This window comes from Pelodiscus sinensis, chromosome 11 (assembly GCF_049634645.1).
Source record: "Pelodiscus sinensis isolate JC-2024 chromosome 11, ASM4963464v1, whole genome shotgun sequence".
Taxonomy (NCBI): Eukaryota; Metazoa; Chordata; order Testudines; family Trionychidae; genus Pelodiscus; species Pelodiscus sinensis.
In genome coordinates this window covers 45,156,286-45,175,970 of record NC_134721.1, presented here as the reverse complement: position 1 = coordinate 45,175,970, position 19,685 = coordinate 45,156,286, and the positions used below count along the sequence as shown (strand labels likewise).

Genomic DNA, 19,685 nt, shown 5'->3' with positions numbered 1-19,685 from the left:
TTCCTCGAGCTGATCCAGCAGTGGTTCCGTGGCGCCATCATGGGCCCCTCCTCCAAGCAGCCACACCAGCCTCAGCTCTGCGGGGTCCCCCAGCAGCTGTTGTGCCCTGGCGGGGTGACGAGGGAGGGGCCAACATGGGCTAGGGCTGGAAGCCGGCATCACCCCTTAGCACTGGGGCATCACATGCGGTTTCCCTCTCTTCCGTGCATGGGGAGTTCCCGCGCCTGCCTGGCTGGGGCCAGTCCCCTCCTTTCCCCCAGTGTGACCCCAGCCCTGGAGAGGGATCGTGCCAACCCCCATGGCCCTACGCTGTGGGGAGGGAGGGATTCACCGTGGGCAGCGTCCCTGCCATGGGCCAGTCTAGAACCCAGGCCCTGAGCCGGGCTCTGCCACTCTCAGCAGTGGGGCGTGTCCCCCACCACACAGAGGGGGCTGCTAGTGCTGCTGGGACCAGTCACAGGCAGGCACCAGCCCCACCGAGCCTGGGCAGCTGCAGGCTTCAGGACCCAGCCAGCCCTGCTCCCGGGGTGCCCTTCGCTCTGCTTCCCGGCCCCTGCCCAGCTCCCCCCAACCCTCCGGGGCCTGGGGCTCATGTTGGAGCCAATGGGATGGCAGCGTGTGTGCAGCAGGGGGCGCTACACCCCCAGGGCCTGCTGCTCTGGCCCCCGCCCGGCCCCTGAGCCTGCCAGAGCCCTGCAGCGTCTACCCGCCCCAGGTTCGGTCCTGGCTGACTCCACGTCCCCGCCCCCCGGCAGGCGCAGAGCCGGTGCGTGGGCCAGGTGGCGCGGCAGGCGGGGGGACGGAATCCATAGGCCAGGCGCACGAGGGTCAATCAGCCGCTTTAATCGCGCTAAGTTGCTCCCGGGGCCGGTGCGGTGCTGCCCCCCCGGCCGGGCCCCGCTCACAGCAGCGGGGCCCTGGTTCTCTCCAGCCCGGTCTCCCTGGAGCCCCCGCGCGAGCGGAGGGGCAGCCTGGGGGGGGGGCGGGGCGGCCGCGTCCCAAGGGCTTTAGGAGCCTCGGCGGGGCTAAGGTGCAAGACGCGGCTCCTGGGTCCAGCCCTGGCCCCGGCAGCGCACGGGTTAACAGGGCTCCGGCCCGCCCGCGCTGCCTGCTGGGACTTGTAGTCCCCGCCCCCCGGCGCGGAGCATCACGGGCCTCGTAGTCCCGGGCGCCCGTCACAAAGCGCGGCGCGCCGCAGCCCCGCCCCTCGCGGACTGCGCCTCCCAGGGGGCAGCGCGGCGGCGGGCGGAGCGCTCCGCGAGCCAGGGAAGATGGTGGCGCCGGCGGCCGCGTGGTTCCCCCCGGAGGCAGCGCCCGGCCCCGGCCGCCCCCAGCCCGCAGCGCGCGCGGCCCGCCCCGGCCCCTGAGAGCGCGCGCCCCGCCCGCCCCGCCATGCCCCGCTCCCGCCGCGCGCAGGCGGCCCGCAAGGGGGCCCGCGGTGAGTCCCCGCCGGGGGGGGCGCGGGAAGGCGGGGGGGCTCCCCGCGGGGGGGGGCGGGTTACCCTGGGGGGCGGCTGCCCCGGCCCCCCCCCCCGCGGGGTCCCGGCCGCCGTGTGGGGTCGAGGCCGGCTGGGAGGGACCGGGAGAGTCTGACAGCTGTTACCGGGCCGGCACGTGGGCAGGGGGCCACAGCTGGGCCGGCACGTGGGCAGGGGGCCACAGCTGGGCCGGCACGTGGGCAGGGGGCCACAGCTGGGCCGGCAGGTTTGGGGCAGGGGGCACAGCTGGGCCGGCACGTGGGGAGGGGGCACAGCTGGGCCGGCAGGTTTGGGGCAGGGGGCACAGCTGGGCCGGCAGGTTTGGGGCAGGGGGCACAGCTGGGCCGGCAGGTTTGGGGCAGGGGGCACAGCTGGGCCGGCACGTGGGCAGGGGGCACAGCTGGGCCGGCAGGTTTGGGGCAGGCTGCGGGTAGGGTGGCGTGTCCCGGGTGCCCCTGGAGCGCGTCCGCACTGAAACCGCAGGGGGGTGGAGGAGGCTCCGCTGTGCCCTGGGCCTTTCCCCCCGGGGCCCTGTGGCTGTCCCCACACTCCCTGCCCTGGTCTCCCTGAGTGCGCTGGCAGTTGTGCGCAGGCTGCTGGGGGCTCGCGCCGCTTGCTGCACTCCCTGCTCAGGCGGGCTGGCAAGGGGGCAAGCGCGTCCGGGCTCGTTTGTAAAACACCTGCCCCAGCAAGGGTCCGGTCTGGTCTGTGCCTGGCACTTGCACAACAACACACTGCTACCCGCCCCACAGAGACTGCTCCGGTCTACACTTAGCACAGCCTGATCTAGTCCATCGCACCGGGCTCTGCAGAATCCACATGCCTGGGTGCTACAGCAAGTCCAGCCTCCCCGCCCCTTGGGCCGAGGCAGAGCTAGGTCGACAGAAGAATGTCCCACCGCCTTGCTACTGTCGCTTGCAGAGCTGCAGTCGCTGCCCTTTCTGGCCCCGCGGCTCCGTGACTACTTCCTGTAGCGCTGATGTGGCTCAGTGACTGATTTGGGGTCTCGGGTGGAGCAGTGACTTGAACCCACAGCCCCTCTCATGGTTATCTGTGATGGATTTAGCTGAACAAATCGTGCGTCTTATTGGCTTAGGGCCCTGTGAATTGAAACAGCAGGTGCAAACATGCTTACCTATCGGTGCAGCTCTCTTCAGTTTTGTGCAGTGAGTGTCCCCTTGTAGTGAAACTTGCTCAGGGCATGTATTGAAAATGATGCATGGCATGGTGTATTTACAGGGGGCTCAAACTTTGGCCAAGTACCAGGTATGTACATCCAACAGCAAAATCATGCTTTTTGGCATTTTAAGCTGAAATTGGGGGCAAGAGGGAATGCCTCCAAAATCAGGGCAGCTCAAGGCCCTCTTCAGTAGTGCTTGGAAGTCTGTGCCAACTGCCGATTCTAGCATGCGTGTTCTGCTGTAGCCGAAGCACCCAGAAGTGCCGATAGCATACTGCACCTCATGCTGCAGATAGGGACAGCTGCAGTACGCTTCCTTCTCCTTAATTAGGTAGCAGCCAAAGTGAAGTCCTCAAAGTTGTGTGTTAAAATTTTTGGGAGCCGAACCGAGTTTTCATGGGGGGAAATGGAAGTAAGCAAAAGTAGGTCCCATGTGCTCCCACTAACAAAGCTTAGTGAAGGGGAAAGATTTCAGCACAGGAGGGGACTTGGTGGAAGTTCAGGATTCAGTAGATGGCCTAGAATATATCCGTGGTTATGTGGTGGCTTCGTGCCTCTTACGCCAGGAAAAACAGAAGGATGCTCTAGATCCGTGGGCTGTGTCTAGACTGGCAAGTTTTTCCGCAAAAGCAGCTGCTTTTGCGGAAAAACTCGCCAGCTGTCTACAGTGGCCGCTTGAATTTCTGCAAGAGCACTGACTTCCTACTGTCTGCAATCAGTGCTTCTTGCAGAAATGCTATGCTGCTCCCGTTCGGGCAAAAGTCTTTTTGCGCAAAAGGGCCAGTGTAGACAGCTCAGATTTGTTTTGCGCAAAAAAGCCCCGATCGCGAAAATGGTGATCAGGGCTCTTTTGCAGAAAAGTGCGTCTAGATTGGCACGGACGCTTTTGAACTCCTCAGCTGACCCCAGGCTCCACACTGGGCATCGCTGCACAGCTGATCCCAGGCTCTGTGTGGCACTGCCGCTTTGACGTACCCCTTCCTCCCCCCCCCCTTTGCTGCCTCTGTCTGATAGAGGCAGCGGGGTGGGGGGGGAATCGATTAGTCGACTAGTCCTTAACATCCCTATTGGACACCGCAGTTGTAGATCCTTTAGCAGAGTTCTAAACCATGTAAAGGGTTACCTTTGATTTTTGGAACAGACCAACTTTTAATCCCCGTTTCCGATAGTCAGTTAGATAGTAACTGCTGTCTGATTTCCTCCTAAAACAATGGAAGGGTTCGTTTGCTTTGCTTCGGTTGGTGCTGCTGTTCCGAGGTCTTTTCAGCAGCATGGCGGGGAACAGAAACTCAGATGTGCAGAGTACTCTGGGGTGAGCAGAGACTTGATTCTCTCGTTTCATTTTTCGGCCTATGGGTTGTGGTAACGTCTTAGAGGCCAGTTATGGACGAGATCCCACTGCGCTAGGCACTGTGGAGACGCAACCAAAAAGTGTCTGTCTGCATCTTTTTGTGTTTGTAACTAGCTGATGGGTTTAACAACACGGTTGACGTGAATGGGACCCTTTTCCAAGTTGACCGTGTCTTTAAATCGTACTTCTTTGTTGAACTACTCCTTTCCAAAGCCCGTTTCTGTTTTCTCTGTCTCCGCTTTTGCTTTCCAGCTCGCTCTTAATCTTGTTCCGAAGTAGCGTCCTTGCATGAAATAATGCTTCAGTGAGGATGCCTTCTGTCAACCAGGGTCCGTTACCTGGCCTATGCTTGCTAGCTCCCGGAGTCTTCCAATGCCCTGATATCTGGGTGCAAACAAGAAAGTCTTGCAGGCTAGGAATGTAGATTCCCGCTTAACCAGTTAACTTTTTAAGTGCTGTGTTTAACTGGTTAACCCTGGAGCAGCCCCATGTTGTGGCAGGCCCAGCTAAGCTGGAGCAGCCCCCCGCTCTGGCTGGGCTGCGTTGCCGATTACCGAGTAAGCATGCCGGTAAGGATGATGCTTACCAGGTAACCGGTTAACCCTTCACATCCCTATTGCAGGCAAAAATGTGTCTGTTCGCAGTGGTTATACAAAGCTGTAGCACTTGCAAGCCACGCTGGTTCTGCTGTTGTGTGGAAGTGTGTCGTCTGAAATCGGGTGCTCCATCTCCTCTCCGTTTCATGTTCTTGGCTGCTAGCAAAGGGCCCGCAATGCTATATACGCCGTAGCAAAGTAGCCTGTTTCTGCCTCACGTAGCTTAGGATCTGGCCCACCCAGAAGGCAAGGCGTGAGAGCCACAGGAGAGCAGGCATACTTGGATGTGTATTTTCAACCTCTGAGACGTAGCAGTAAAGCTTCTCCCTCCGAGACAAGTCTTTGACTATGCAGCTGGTGCTGTCTGCCGTTGAGTGGCTGCCGGGCAGTGCGTTGTTAGCCCCAGCTCTGTTCCTGCATCAGTGGGGGACCCTCGCGAGGTCGTTCCGAGGGGAAACACTTCACTAAGCTGGGTGAAAGTTTCAGCTTGTGCCCTGTGCTGTCGCTGACCTAGCCTGGAGCTGTCCGTGCCTCGCCGCTGAAAGAGCCATGGGCAGCGTGCGCCGGATGCCTGTGCGTTCACCCGCGCAGCTGTTCGCAGTATTCCAGACACGCCGCTGCGACGGTGCCAGACCGCCGTTTGCTTACATGCTTGGAAGTCAGTGCTGTGCCAGCCCCGTTCCCTCTCTGATGTCCTGTGGGATCCTGTGGAAGGTGGGTCTGCCCCAAAGCGTGGGCAGCCCCTGCCTCGGGCACCGCTCTCCAAACAGCCAGCCAGCCAGAGCTGGGTTTGAACAGGGTGTTTTCTAACATGGCTGTAACACGGGTTGTCATGTTTGTTACATGTTCACAAAGCCCCTTAGTCATTTTCTAGCTACGTACTAGCCCAGGGCTAAATCCAGTCGCCAGAGAGCTGTGCAGGGTGAGATTTGGCTGCTGTGTCCGCTGGCATCTCTGGCAGGGCGCCCTTGGCTCAGGCAGTCCCATCTTGGTTTGGCGAGTGGCCGCTTGGCTCCAGGCCATTTGACGCCCCCTCCCCCGGAAGGTTTCAGAGTGCAGATCTCTCCGTGGTAGGTGGGCCTGGCTGTGGTGGGAGAGGGGGCACAAAGAGGCTCTCCCTCCCTCCCTCCCCTGCTGGGGGGGGGGTCGGTGCTGGGGCGCGCCTGGCCGGCGGGGTGCTCCATTAGCCGATACAGAGCTGCCTTCATTGCTCCCCTGACAGCAGCTTGGGGCCGGGGGGGGGGGGAATAGCGGGCCCCTCGCTGCAGCCAGCCTGGGGAGAGAGTTTGCCCCTGCGGAGCTCCGCAGGGGGCTGTTCTAGGGAGCGGAGCTGCCCGCTGGCAGGGAGCTCGGGACAGGTCCGTGTCCCTTTCAGGTTCGAAAGGCCCGTGACCCCCACGTGCGCTTGCAGGGACTTGCTGACTCTGCTTCCGAAGGATCTCAACCCGCTGCCCTTCCCCCGTCCGCTGCTGGGGGGGCCTCGCTGGCCAGGCTGGCTGTGCGCTCGCCCTGCGCCCTGTCCGTGGGGCTGTGCGCCCGGCGCCACGTGGGAACCGCCAGAGCGCTACCCCCCAGCAGCATGGACGAGCCGCGCTCGCTCTGCCGGCTGCCTTCTGCTTAGCCTCTTGCTATGGCCCCGGGCGTTAGTGAACTCAAAGGGTGGCCCAGTCCCCTTCCTTAGCTGCCTCCTGCCTCTGCCCCGGGCACCCTCTGCTCTGCCGCTGCCCCCTCTAGGGGAGGTGGCCTCTGTTTACCACTCGGCTTTCCAGGGCCTGCGCGCCTCTGGCCTGTGCACACGCCCTGCTGGGGCTGCCCGCTGCGGTGCCAGGCTCGCTCGGGGCCGTTCTCCGCAGGGCTGCTCCTGGCTGCTCTCTGGCAGCGGGCACGTCTCTCCTCCCTGTGACGCCACGAGCAGCCGCTCCTGGCCCGTGCCCGGCGTGCCCCTCGGCCTGCCCTCCCAGCAGCTTCGGGAAGGCCGGCCCGTGTGCGCCCAGCTGGCAAGTGGCATCACGCTGTTTCTGCTTTCACAGTTCCCAGCTGTGAGCAATCCCCCCCATGCCAGGCCCATGGGGCGGTGGAGCCGGTTTGCCCTGGGGAAATACAAGTGGCGGGGCTTGCGGGGTGGCTCAGATGATGCCCTTGGAGCCGGCTGGCTCAGCCCCTGCCGCTCCCTTGGGCTCCGGCGCTGCCTTGCTGGGGGGTGCGGGACTGACGTGACTCAGACCCGTCTCTGTCCGTGGGCTGCTGCCCAGCGTGCCCTGGAGCCCCCTGCCCACCCTGTGCAGGCACCTCTCCGGCGCGCTCGCGCCCAGCCCACCCCTCGGGGCACCCACCCAGATCCACGGCAGCGGCTCGACTCTGCCCGGCAGGCAGAAGGGGAAACCCTGGGCGCTTGGTTCTGGGCTTCCCCAGCCGTCAGCAACCGGCTGCCTCCCCCACGCATCCCCATTCGCTGTCGACGTGCTCAGAGCCTGCTCCGATCAGCTGGGCCCATGGTGACCCTGCCAGCCTGGGTTTGCCGTGCCGGGTGGCTGGTGCACTGGGTGCACCACAAACCAGGACCTGGCCCTGCTCCAAGGGGGGGAGACGCAGGGCCCGGCGAAGCCTGCCAAGGACTCGCTCTTGGCTTACTCGGCACATTCAGCTGTTTTGTGGCCAGTCTTGGCTCCCTGCTCTCTCCTGTCGGCCTGCGTGGGGCTGGTTATCGGCGGCTCCCGGCCTGGCTAAACTGGGTGGGGTTGCCAGTCCCCTCCCTCGCTATCTGCAGAGATGCTGCCCCTTCCCTGGCTGCGTGCTGACCTGCGCTCGCCGGCAGCGCCTGCGGCACGGCAGGGAGGTGTGGGGCTGGCCGGCCCAGCCCTTGGGGTAGACGCCGCACCCGTGGGGCTGCAGCCGGCACCCCGTTGCAGCAGGGGCATGTGGCACCCGCACAGGGCGATGGGCGGCGGGGCGCTCTGCACGCGCACCACGAGGTCCCAGCCTGGAGGAGCCAGCAGCCCCAGTGGGGTGCCCCGTGAGTGAGGCTCTGTGATCTGGGCTGGGCAGGGGGACACGGGAGGTCCAGGGGAGCGGAGGGAATTGACGAGATCTCCCTTGGCAAGCGTCTCTGGCACCTTAGATGGGCAAGCCAGGCTCAGGGCTGGCACCTCCCGGGCAGGAGGGTCGTGTTTCTGACTCGGGGTGGGGTTGGCGGCTGAGCCCCGGGACAAGCAGGGCTCCCCAGGCGTGGGGCTCCCCTCAGCCGAACCCCCTTCCTCCTCCGGCCCCAGGAGCTCGGAGCAGCGGCAAGGCAGAGGCCCCGGCCAGCGACGACGAGACAGCCAGCGAAGTGCTGAGTCACTACAGCAGCGCCAGCGAGGGCACCAGCGTCGCTGAGGAGGGCACCGGTGAGTGACGCCGAAGGGGCTGGCCGGCAGGAGCAGCCAAGCCTGGGGCGCTGGAGCTAGGGGGTCTCGTCAGCCCCTCTTCTCTGCTCCACTCATAACGCTCGGGGCCCGCTAACTCCCGGCCTCAGCTGCGTGGAGTGCTTTGCCGGGTGGGGCGCGAGGGCTCTGGCTGGCCACGCCGTGGCCTCCCGGTCGCGCCCCCGCAGCACAGTGGCTGTGGGCAGGCGGCACCCGGTTGTTTCTCCTTCCCGGGGCCGGGCGCGGGGGTTGGCCGAGGCCCGCGGGGCGCTGACGCCGGCTGCCGCTTGCAGGGAGCGATGGGGTGGACGAGCAGGCGCAGCAGGAGGAGGTGGAAGACAAACTGAAGGAGTGCATCGACCACGTGAGCGCCAAGAGGTGAGACCGGGCCCGGAGCCCCGCGGGTCCCTGTGCTCTGAACGGGCCAGCAGGCGCGGCCGGGTCCCAGCCCCAGCTCCCCTCCTGTCCCGCCGGGAGGGGTCTGTGACCTGATGGGAGCCGTGGGTCCTGTCCCGTCCCTGGGCCTCCCCCAGCCGCAGCCAGACGCAGCAGGGCTCCCCGAGCGGCTGCGGAGCGGCCCTTGGACGTGTGCGCCGGAGCCCCAGGCGCACAGCCCTGGCCGGGCAGCCTACAGGGAAGGGGCTGGCCCTTCCCAGCTCGCCCTCAGCATCTAGCACGGGGTCTTGTTTCCAGCTCCAAGACCCGGCAGGCGGCGCTGGAGAGCCTGCGCCTGGCTTTCTCCTCCAAGCTGCTTTTCGACTTCCTGCTGGAGCGCCGGCTCACGCTCACGGACTCCTTGGAGAAGTGCCTGAAGAAAGGTACGGCTGCCCCTGCCCGTCCAGCCCCCCCTAGCGGGGCCCCGTCTCCCCTGCAGCTCCAGGCGGGTCGCCCGCGGAGAGAGGGGGCAGCGGCCCGAGGGGCAGACCAGGCAGAGCCTCTGCCCACCCCGCACCTTTCCCTGGCCGGGCGGGCCAGCCCTCATGCAGGAGCCAGCCCTGCCGGGTCTCGGCTTCGCTCCGCTTGAGCCCCGCGGCCCCTCCTGCACCCGCCCGGGCTGAGGGGTGTGAGGGCCCCTGCTGGGGGGAGAAGCTCTTGGTGCTGATGCAGGCTCTTGTGCCCGGCAGGCAAAGGGGAGGAGCAGGCCCTGGCTGCTAGCGTTCTCACACTACTGTGCCTTCAGATGGGCGCGGGGCCCGAGGGGGAGGAGGTGTTCCGCAGCCTGAAGCCCCTCCTCCTCAGCATCCTGACGGACGCCTCGGCCAGCCCCGTCGCCCGCCAGAGCGTGAGTAGCGAGTCGGGGGCGGCAGCGCTGGGACGCGAGCCGTGTGGAGGCAGCGCCGGGTTCCCACCCCGCCCCTGGGCAGCGCTGGGACGCGAGCCGTGTGGAGGCAGGCGCCCGGTTCCCGCCCCCGGGCAGCGCTGGGACGCGAGCCGTGTGGAGGCAGGTGCCCAGTTCCCACCCCGCCCCTGGGCAGCGCTGGGACGCGAGCCGTGTGGAGGCAGGTGCCTGGTTCCCGCCCCTGGGCAGCGCTGGGATGCGAGCCGTGTGGAGGCAGGTGCCTGGTTCCCGCCCCTGGGCAGCGCTGGGACGCGAGCCGTGTGGAGGCAGGCACCCGGTTCCCGCCCCCGGGCAGCGCTGGGACGTGAGCCGTGTGGAGGCAGGTGCCCAGTTCCCACCCCGCCCCTGGGCAGCGCTGGGACGCGAGCCGTGTGGAGGCAGGTGCCTGGTTCCCGCCCCTGGGCAGCGCTGGGACACGAGCCGTGTGGAGGCAGGTGCCTGGTTCCCGCCCCTGGGCAGCGCTGGGACGCGAGCCGTGGGGAGGCAGGTGCCTGGTTCCCGCCCCTGGGCAGCGCTGGGACGCGAGCCGTGTGGAGGCAGGTGCCCAGTTCCCACCCCTGGGCAGCGCTGGGACGCGAGCCGTGTGGAGGCAGGTGCCCAGTTCCCACCCCTGGGCAGCGCTGGGACGCGAGCCGTGTGGAGGCAGGTGCCCAGTTCCCACCCCGCCCCCGGGCAGCGCTGGGACGCGAGCCGTGGGGAGGCAGGTGCCTGGTTCCCGCCCCTGGGCAGCGCTGGGACGCGAGCCGTGTGGAGGCAGGTGCCTGGTTCCCGCCCCTGGGCAGCGCTGGGACGTGAGCCGTGTGGAGGCAGGTGCCTGGTTCCCGCCCCTGGGCAGCGCTGGGACGCGAGCCGTGTGGAGGCAGGTGCCCAGTTCCCACCCCTGGGCAGCGCTGGGACGCGAGCCGTGTGGAGGCAGGTGCCCAGTTCCCACCCCGCCCCCGGGCAGCGCTGGGACGCGAGCCGTGGGGAGGCAGGTGCCTGGTTCCCGCCCCTGGGCAGCGCTGGGACGCGAGCCGTGTGGAGGCAGGTGCCTGGTTCCCGCCCCTGGGCAGCGCTGGGACGTGAGCCGTGTGGAGGCAGGTGCCTGGTTCCCGCCCCTGGGCAGCGCTGGGACGCGAGCCGTGTGGAGGCAGGTGCCCAGTTCCCACCCCGCCCCCGGGCAGCGCTGGGACGCGAGCCGTGTGGAGGCGGCGCCCAGTTCCTGCCCCTGGGCAGGGCTGCCCTGAGCTAGGCTGCCACCGGGTTGTCAGCACAGCCCCAGAACTGCACACCGGCCAGGCCTGGAACCGGGCACCTTCCACCAGCCCCACTTCCTCAGGGAGAGCAGCTGCCAGCGAGGACATGGCCGGGCCAACCTGCTTCTGGACTCGCTCGGGCTGAGCCCCGGGGAACGGCCCAAGATGGGGGCTGCGTGGAGCTGGGACAGGTCCCCCCATCCTCGCTCTCTGCAAGGCCAGCTGGGGGCTCAGCGTCCCCCTGTCCAGCCTGCCTGGCTCCCTGGGCAGGCCCGGAGCCCCCTCCCGAGCCCCCGGGCAGCGTGCCTCGGGCCAGCAGGCGGCACTCAGCCCCTGCTGTGCTAGGGGCCGACGCGGGCGCCCAGGCTCCTGGTCGCGTGGCTCAGACACGGGGCAGGGCTTGGCCCGTGCTGTGTCCATAACCCGCTCCTCTCTCCGCAGTGCGCCATGGCCCTGGGGATGTGCTGCTACGTGGCTGCTGCGGACGTGGAGGTAACTGCCTGCGAGCGAGCACCCACGGGTGCCTGAGACAGAAACGCCGAGGGGGCTGCTCCGCCCTCCCCCCCCCCCCCGCCAGAGGCACCGCGGCTCGGCTGGCCGCGCCAGTGGAAGCTGCTCTTAGCCCGCCCTGTGTGCAGGGCCGTCGTGCGACCCGGGGGCTGCCCTTTAGCCAGTCCCGAGCTGTGACCTGGGCCTGAGGGTCCCGCCCGGGGGGCTGTGAGCCTCAGGGGTTATCAGAGCAGCTGTCCAGGGGAGAGCCGTGCTGGGGGGCGCCCTCGGGGGGGACCAGGGAGCTGGCTGCCGGGTTGCATAGGATCTGTCAGTCTTGAGCCCCCATTTCCCGTCCCCTCCAGCTGCTGCCGGCACCCCAGGCAGCAAGGGGCTGGGGCTGGTCTTTGTGAGCAGGACAATGGGGCAGCACCAGAGGGGGGCCCCCCCCAGCAGCCCATGGGGGGGCGGGGCCTGTCCAGGGGTTTCCTGGAGCTGCTCTAGAGAACCAGCTGCTGGGCCCGGCAGACCCAGCTGAGATGCGCTGCTCAGAGGCTGCTGCTGGGCCTCTTCCTGCCCTTCAGTTCCCCGGCCATGTAACCCCCCCGTCTCTCCTGCCCTAGGACCTGATCTCCTGCCTCGCCTGCTTGGAGGGCATCTTTGGCGCGTCCTGCCGGGAGGAGGGCAGCCCTGTCCCCGCCCACCACAGCCCCCCCCTCCAGACGCTGCACCGCAGCGCCCTCCAGTCCTGGTCCCTGCTCCTCACCATCTGCCCCGGCTCCCGCATCAAGAAGATCCTGGACAAGTGAGTGACGTGGCGCTGCCACGGAGCCACAGGGCCGACCCACGGGCCGGGGGTAAGAATGGGGAGACTCCAGCCCTGCCCGGCCTGAGCCCCTCTCTCCTGCCGCAGTCACCTGCTCACGCTGCCGCTGCTGCTGTCCAGCGACGCCGTGGACCTGCGCATCGTGGCGGGCGAGAGCATCGCGCTGCTCTTCGAGCTGGCCCACGAGCTGGAGGTAGGGCCGGGGCACCACGGGGCTGGGGCGGGCTCAGCGCTGCGAGGGGGCTGGCGGGCTCTTCCCGCTCCCCGTGCTCCTGGGGCCCCGTTCTGCCCCGGCTGCCACAGGTCACGGCCCGGGATGCCCAGGGCGTGGGGATCTGCCCCGTGGGCGGGGCCCATTGGCAAGGCTGCCAGCTCACCCCGGGCACGGCTCCTCCCTGCTCCCAGCCAGGCCTGGGGCGGCGAGGGGGGTCCCACCAGCCCGTCTCCTCCCGCACAGGAGGAGTTCTGCTACGAGGGCACCGACCTGCTGTGCACCAAGCTCAAAGCCCTGGCCACCGACAGCAACAAGTACCGGGCCAAGACCGACCGGCGCCGGCAGCGCTCCATCTTCCGCGACGTGCTGCACTTCATCGAGGTGCCCGGCTGGGGGCAGGGCAGGGGGAGGCTGCTGCCAGCGTGTCCTTGGGGGGAGGGGGGGCGGCAGGGCAGCCGGTCCTGGGGGTTATAAACCTGCAAGCTGCTGCGGCCTCAGGCGGGCACCTCGGCCCAGCAGCAGGCTGCGGGAGAGCTGCCAGCTGGCTTCTGCTGCTGTGCGGAGCGCGGGCCGTGGAGCTGGGAGCCGCTTTGCCCAGTGGCTGGGGGGGGCAGCCCTTTCCTGGGCTCCTTGGCTGCCTGCTGATGCCCCCGCTTGCCCCCCAGAGCGGCGAGTGCCATGAGGAGACCATCCGGTTTGGCTTGGAGTGCATGTACGTGGACAGCTGGGTGCGGCGCAGGACGTACCACGCCTTCAAGGAGGTGCTGGGCTCCGGCATCAGGCACCACCTGCAGGTACCAGCCGGGGAGGTGGGATCCGAGACCCCCTGGGAGGGGTGTCTCCTGGCAGTGGGGGCTCACGGCCGGGGGCTCATCGCCTGCTCTCGCCTCGTCCCCAGAACAACGAGCTGCTGCGCGAGATCTTTGACCTGGGGCCCCCCTTGGTGCTGGACGCGGCGGCTCTCAAAGCCACTAAGATCTCCCGCTTCGAGAAGGTATGTGCCCCGCCCCCACCTCTGGGGGCCAGTGAGCCGAGGGGGCAGGCGCTGGAGAAGGCTGCGCGTGGGCCGAGGGCTGATAAAATTTGCGGATGACGCACAGTTGGGAGCTATTGCCAATTCAGAAAAGGATCGGGATATCATACAGGAAGATCTGGATGATCTTGTAAATTGGAGTGATCGCAATAGGATGAAATTTAATAGTGAGAAGTGTAAGGTTATGCATTTAGGGATTAATAACAAGAATTTTAGTTATAAGCTGGGGACACATCAGTTGGAAGTAACAGAGGAGGAGAAGGACCTCGGAGTCCTGGTTGATTATAGGATGACTATGAGCCGCCATTGTGACATGGCTGTGAAAAAGGCTAATACGATCTTGGGATGCATTCGGCGAGGTATTTCCAGTAGGGATAAGGAGGTGTTAGTGCCATTATACAAGGCATTGGTGAGACCCCATTTGGAATACTGTGTGCAGTTCTGGTCTCCCATGTTTAAGAAGGATGAATTCAAACTGGAACAGGTACAAAGAAGGTCCACTAGGATGATCCGAGGAATGGAAAACCTGTCTTATGAAAGGAGCTTGGCTTGTTTACCTTAACCAAAAGAAGGCTGAGGGGGGACATGATTGCACTTTTTAAATATATTAGAGGGATAAATACCAGGGAGGGAGAGGAATTATTTAAGCTTAATACCAATGTGGACACAAGAACAAATGGATATAATATAAGCTGGCTAGTAGGAAGTTTAGACTTGAGATTAGACGAAGGTTTCTAACCATTAGAGGAGTGAGGTTCTGGAACGGCCTTCCAAGGGAAGTAGTGGGGGCAAAAGATCTATCTGGTTTCAAGATTAAACTAGATGGGTTTATGAAGGGGATGGTTTGATGAGATAACAGGATCTTGGTAACTAATTGACCATTCATTATCAGTGGGAATAGGTCAATGGAGGGATGATAGGAGTTACTATAGAGAACTTTCTGGGTGTCTGGCTGGTGAGTCTTGCCCACATGCTCAGGGTTTAGCTGATCGCCATATTTGGGGTCGGGAAGGAATTTTCCTCCAGGGTAGATTGGCAGAGGCCCTGGAGGTTTTTCGCCTTCCTCTGTAGCATGGGGCACAGATCACAGCTAGAGGATTCTCTGCATCTTGGGGCCTTCAAAGTATTTGAAGGCTTCAATATCTGAGATATAAGTGAGAGGATTATTCTAGGAGGGGTGGGTGAGATTCTGTGGCCTGCACTGTGCAGGGGGTCAGACTAGATGATCATAATGGTCCCTTCTGACCTTAAAGTCTATGAGTCTATTACCCCCGAGCAGCGGGACTCCAGAGCCAAGCAAGACGGGGGCTCCTGGGGCCAGGGACCTGGCACCTGTGGTGGTGGGAGCTCTGGTCATGCAGGACTGGGCCTGGCCACCTGCCGGCTGAGAGGGGAAGGCGCTGGGTCCCGGGGAGCGAGCCCCAGCCCTGTGGCTGGACGTGGAGCTGGAGTGCCTGGGTAATGGGTGGGAGACCAGGAAGAGCCTTCCGGGTTGGCCGAGGGAGCTCCCCGCGCCGGCACTGCCAGCAAGCGAGCTACCTTGGGCCTGGCCGGGGTAGTTGAGTCCTGCCTCCCCCCGCTAATGTCCCCTCTCCCCCCAGCACCTGTACAACTCGGCTGCCTTCAAAGCCCGGACGAAAGCCAGGAGCCGCGTGCGGGACAAGCGAGCCGACGTCCTGTGAGGGCCGCTCCCGCCCCAGCCCACAGACCCGGACCACTGTGACGCGGGGGGAGCCGGGGGGCGTGCAGCCCTCCCTGCTCAGCGGCTCCGCCGGCCCCTCGCCCCAGCCCTGGGGCCTTTATGCTGCACAGACTCGCATTGAAATGGCCAGGCCGGTTGCCCCGGCCAGACCAGGCGCCAGGGCCTGCTTTTATTTTTTTAATCAAAAACGTCAGCGGGGCGGGGGGGGCTCTTCCTGCCTTTCAGCTGGTGATTTTTACCTGCCTCATGCTGCTGCCCGGGGCCGGCCCGGTGCTGAGCCCTGGAACTGCGTGTGCTCCCTGCCCGGCTGGGCTGGCTGGGCCGAGTGCCGTGGGACTGGGAGATTGACGTGACTGTACGTGTGTGGGGGGGTCGCCCCTGCCCCCGCCCCCATACACCCATGCTTGCACTATGCCCCCCGCCCAGGGGCACAGCAGCAGTGGGCGCCTGCGTGGGGCCAGTGCCAGGAGGGTGGGACATGGGGGGTTTGCCCAAGGCGGGCGGAGAGGGAGGTGGCTGCTCTGCTGGCCCCAGTGTTCCCAAGGGGGAGGGTGACCAGCAGCGAGTGGAAAAATCAGACAAAGGCTCCAGGATCAAGCCTGGGCCTAGCCCCGGCTGAGCCTCTAACCCCTGGGGGCGGGTTCCTGGGGCTGTCAGCCATGCCCCCTCTTGCCTTGCTTGGCAGGTGCTGGGGGGGGGCAGTTAAAGCCAGGAAATGCTCCCCTCCCTCTGTGCCCCCCCGGGATGGAAACAACCCCCTGGGATGGGCTAGGCTGCACCTTCACTTTCTTCTGTGACCCCTCGCCCCCTGAGGGGGGATGGGGCCGGCCTGGCCCTGGGCTGCAGCCCCTCTGCTGAAGCACTTTTCGGGGGCTCCCTGCCTCTGCCACCGGGGCAGGGCCCCAGGCTGGCTGCCTGGGCGCATCCCAGGGGCTGCCGGGGTGCAGGGGCAGAGGTAGGCCCTGGGCCCGGGGGGCTCCCCCTGCCTGGGGGCTGCTGGAGTGAGTTTGTCTTGCGATTGCTGATCATTAAAAGGCAAAGGGGTGAGGCTGCCTGGCCTGCTTTGGGGGGTGGGGGCCTCATGCCTTTTGAGAGGGCCAGGGTGCTGTACCACCCCCTCTGTGCCAAAGCAGGGCGGGTACCCTGTCAGCCCTGCCCACAGCCCTCCTGCCCTGTAAGGGCTGCTGGAGTCAGGGGGGGGGGGAATGCTAGCTACCCTGCCTGGCATGGGGGGGGCAATTGTACTGCTGGGTCCTGTGGCTGCCAGGGCCAGCAGGAGCCAGTCTGCCCCCCAGAACAGCTGGAGCCCTGCCCCCTTGATACCCAAGCAGAGCTGTGTGGGTCTGAACTGGGCTGGTGCTGGAGCATCCACCCCCCGGCCTGGGTAACTCCCTCCATGGGCTACGGGCAGGAGGGGCCGGGCCGTGGGGGCCTAGGGCTGCTGCTCCTCGCTCTGCTGGTGCTCCCCAGTCCTGCAGCCCCCTTGTCCCGGCCCTAAGGGGCAGCCTCCGCATGGCTGAAGCTCTGGCTGTGCTTGGCTGGTGTCCGCAGCTGGGGCAGAGCCAGCCTGGGCAGCACCTGCCGAGGTGGGGACCCTGTGCTGGAGCCAGGCTTGGTGGCTGGGCCCCAGGGGAGGGGAGGCTGGTGCGGCGTTCTGGCCACGTACAGAATCTGAAGGGGGGAGGGTTAATAAATAAGGTGCTGGGGTAACACTGGGGATTCCTACCCCCACCCTTCAGTCCTTCGCAGGCTGCTGGCCCTGGGGCTCGCCGGGCAGCTCACGTCTGGGCCTCAGGCGCGCTGGCGTTCAGCCACTTCCACAGCTGCAGGCTGGTGCCTCTCATCTGCCGCACCGACTCCTCCTGGGCCTCCAGCCAGCGGGCCAGGACCCGCAGCGACTCGCTCTGCAGGACTGGGGGGAGAGGGAACCGTGGGTGGCGCTTCCCCCCAGCCCTTCTGGCCCGTGGCCAAGGCAAGAGCCACGGATTCCCCACCCCGGGCCTCGAACTTGGGGCCTGCTGTGCTGCAGCACCCCCCATGGGCAGCCTGAGCTCAGCCAGGGCATTGGGTGATGCCCAGCGACTGCCCTCAAAGCCAGAATCCCACCCATTGGCACACAGCTGGTGCTGCTGCCCATGCCACCTGCTGGCCCTGCTCTGGGAGCAGTGCCCTACGCCACCCACGGAGCCGGGGGTGGGAGCAGTGCCCCACAGAGCCGGGGGTGGGAGCAGTGCCCCACGGAGCCGGGGATGGGAGCAGTGCCTCGTGTCCCCCTGCTGGGCCTGGGGGTGGGAGCAGTGACTGTCCCCCCCCACCACCTGTACCCACCTTGTTCAGCTCGAGGGCTGGGAGCGGGGCCTGTCTGCACGAGGGCACCATGGGCAGAGCTCAACCCCCCCCCTCCCCGTGCTGCAGGGGGATGGCAGCGGTGGGGGGCTCTGCTCTTGCTCCCACTAGGGCTGGGCTAGGGGCCCTCAGGCTGGCCTGTGCCTGTGTTTTCCCAGCATGGCTACCTTGCCCCCCCCCTCACCCTGGGGCAGCGAGTGCTTTGGTCCCACATGCCCCCCCCCCCCCCCCCCAGGTCCCATGTGCCCAGCGGGGCGGAGTGAAGGAGACGCACGTACCGCTCAGGTACACGGCCAGCGTGGCCAGGGCGAGGCTGCCCAGCACCAGGGCCCCCAGCAGGGTGAGGAGGGCCGGGCGGCAGCAGGCGGGGCGGACACGGGGCCAGAGGGGGGCGGTGCGGATGGCTCGCAGGGTCGGCAGCAGCGCTGGCCCAGCCCCACGGTACTTGGCCGGAGGGGTCCATGGGGTGGTGGAGGGAGATGGACCGTTCTCTGGGGGGGGGGAGGAGTTAGAAACAAGTGAGACACCAGCCCCTGGCACGCTGCCACCCCCACAGCCCTGTCTGTGCCTGCCCATTTCCCCCCTGCCCCCCATGCCTGCTGGCTCAGCCTGCTGTGCTCCGTGTGATCTCTGCTGCCATGCTGGGCCCTGGTGCCCAGCGCGGGACCCTGGGGATCAGCGGCTCAGGGATCCCCCCCACCCTGGGCCGGCCCTGGGATCAGGGTCCCCCCCACCCCACGTGGACAAGCCACCAGCCTCAGTGGGGGGGCGCTCACCCTCTGGGGCCTTGTGGCCCGTGGACGCCCAGTGCAGGTCACTGATGGACTCGACCGAGTGCAGGTTGATCTCCACCAGGTTGCCGCTGTTGAGGTCGCTGGGGTCCCCGGCGGGGGAGGCGTCGGCTGCTGCCGGCTCTGTGGGAGGAGGTGGCGCCGTGAGGCCCTCGCCCGCAGCCTGCTCGGTGGCACCAGTGCCGGTTAGCTTCAGCAGCCCGGAGGTGCCAGGCTCGTTCCCTGGGGCATCCTGGCCTGGTGAAACACGCTCCCAGCACCCTGGGGGTATGGCTGGAGTCGGGGGCAGGCTGCCGGTTCCCCAGCTGGCATCAGGCCGTCTCCCTGCCTGGCAGGTGTTGCTACAGCCGGGCGCACCCCGGCACTTGTCTGTATCCATCCTCCACCTTGGGCCGACACACCTGGGCTGGGGGGGGTCCCCCATCTTTCCTGGGCCCCCTCTCAGGCCTGTGCCAGCAGCTGCCTCCTCTGAGCTGCTCTCCCAGGCCTCATGCTGCCCGCTGCACCCGGACCCCTCCCTTGCACCCGGCTGGCTGAAATCCCCATGGAGGCTGCTGGAAGCCGGGCACAGGGGCAGGGGAATGGCACCCGTGCCCTCCAGTCCACCCCACCCCCCCGTACCTTCTCCAGCCTCCCTGGGCATCATTGTGGGCCCAGCGCCGCCGTCCCTCTGCCAGGGGCCGTCCACGGGAGCTGCCGGAGCAGGGCCACAGGTCCCCCGGGAGCCGGCTCTGCCGTCAGCTGCTTGGGCTTAAAATAGGGCCTGAGCGGAGCCCACAGAGGGGCTATAAATAGAGGGGAGTGCAGCGCGGGGGGGCGCTGGGCTATACACGGGGCATGCCTGGGACGCCGGCACAGCGGGGGGTAGCCGGGGAAGGGGAGCAGCACAGGCCACAGAGGTCAGGGCGGGCCCAGCAGCCGGTGGGGCGGGGGTTGGGCAAGAGGCCCAGCTCATGACGTGCCTCAGACGCCCCTTTAGCGCTCTGCCCCCCGGGACGGTGCTAACCCCGGGAGCCAGGCCAGGACGCTCGGCACGGCTGGGAACGCGACGGACTGGAGACGTGTGCGCCTGAGACACACCACCGGGCACGGTGCACGTCCTGCCCAGGCTGAGGCTGGCTCTGGGAGAGCGGCTACAGCAGGTGGCCTGTGGGGAAACTGAGGCACAGCAGCGCACGGGACGAGGCAGGCTGGGCTGGTGGCTAAAGCAGTGAACTGGCACGCATGGGACGAGCGGAGTCAAGCGCTCCCATAGGTTCTTGTCTGAGCCTGGGGAGTCACTTAGTCCCCCGTCCCCCCCCCAAGCCGGAGGAAGAGTAATTCTGCCTCGGCTAATTGCAGGGCCTGACCCGCAGCGCGGCTGGTAAGTCCCTCGTGCCCACGCATGTGCTCACTGTAGCGCCAGCCTCGTGCCAGGGGGTGTCACGCTCGCATGCAAACATGGCCTGACCCAGCGGAGCCGGGCAGCGCAAGGCGGTGCCGGGACGCCCGGTCAGCGCCCAGCGAGGTGGGGAAACGCCCGGCCAAGGCCCCAAGTGGCTTGGTTGCAGCTCGCTCCCGCGTTACCCTGGTGGTGGAAAGGGGCCGCAGGGTGCAAACCGCCGGCTTCGGTGGTGTCACTGGGCTGGCTGCTTCCTGGCTCTTGGCAAGAAACTGGCCAGACTGGGGCGGGGTATTTGGTGTCCTGATTCCACGTCACAA

General features: G+C 66.3%; 2 protein-coding genes across 5 annotated transcripts; one reads left to right on the top strand and one right to left on the bottom strand.

The window, feature by feature from the left end:
- The first annotated feature begins 576 nt into the window (after positions 1 to 576).
- On the top strand, positions 577 to 15,001 carry LOC112547399 (interferon-related developmental regulator 2). Of its 3 annotated transcripts, none has more exons than XM_075939528.1 (12): positions 577 to 766; positions 7,875 to 7,991; positions 8,303 to 8,387; positions 8,703 to 8,827; positions 9,134 to 9,291; positions 11,025 to 11,075; positions 11,696 to 11,877; positions 11,986 to 12,091; positions 12,356 to 12,493; positions 12,778 to 12,906; positions 13,011 to 13,106; positions 14,747 to 15,001. In XM_075939528.1, the coding sequence occupies exons 1-12, from the start codon at positions 592 to 594 to the stop codon at positions 14,825 to 14,827; spliced, it is 1,443 nt and encodes a 480-aa protein (XP_075795643.1). In that variant the 5' UTR covers positions 577 to 591; the 3' UTR covers positions 14,828 to 15,001. The 3 variants fall into 3 exon arrangements, with proteins under 3 accessions (XP_075795643.1, XP_075795644.1, XP_075795642.1); XM_075939529.1 differs by lacking the exon at positions 577 to 766 and adding an exon at positions 1,230 to 1,438; XM_075939527.1 differs by lacking the exon at positions 577 to 766 and adding an exon at positions 7,507 to 7,618.
- Positions 15,002 to 15,149: 148 nt separating this feature from the next.
- On the bottom strand, positions 15,150 to 18,766 carry LSMEM2 (leucine rich single-pass membrane protein 2). Of its 2 annotated transcripts, XM_075939539.1 has the most exons (4): positions 18,606 to 18,766; positions 17,970 to 18,107; positions 17,472 to 17,684; positions 15,150 to 16,759 (listed from the first exon to the last, which is right to left on the bottom strand). In XM_075939539.1, the coding sequence occupies exons 1-4, from the start codon at positions 18,628 to 18,630 to the stop codon at positions 16,626 to 16,628; spliced, it is 510 nt and encodes a 169-aa protein (XP_075795654.1). In that variant the 5' UTR covers positions 18,631 to 18,766; the 3' UTR covers positions 15,150 to 16,625. The 2 variants fall into 2 exon arrangements, with proteins under 2 accessions (XP_075795654.1, XP_075795653.1); XM_075939538.1 differs by lacking the exon at positions 18,606 to 18,766 and having other exon boundaries at positions 17,970 to 18,582.
- Positions 18,767 to 19,685: the final 919 nt, after the last annotated feature.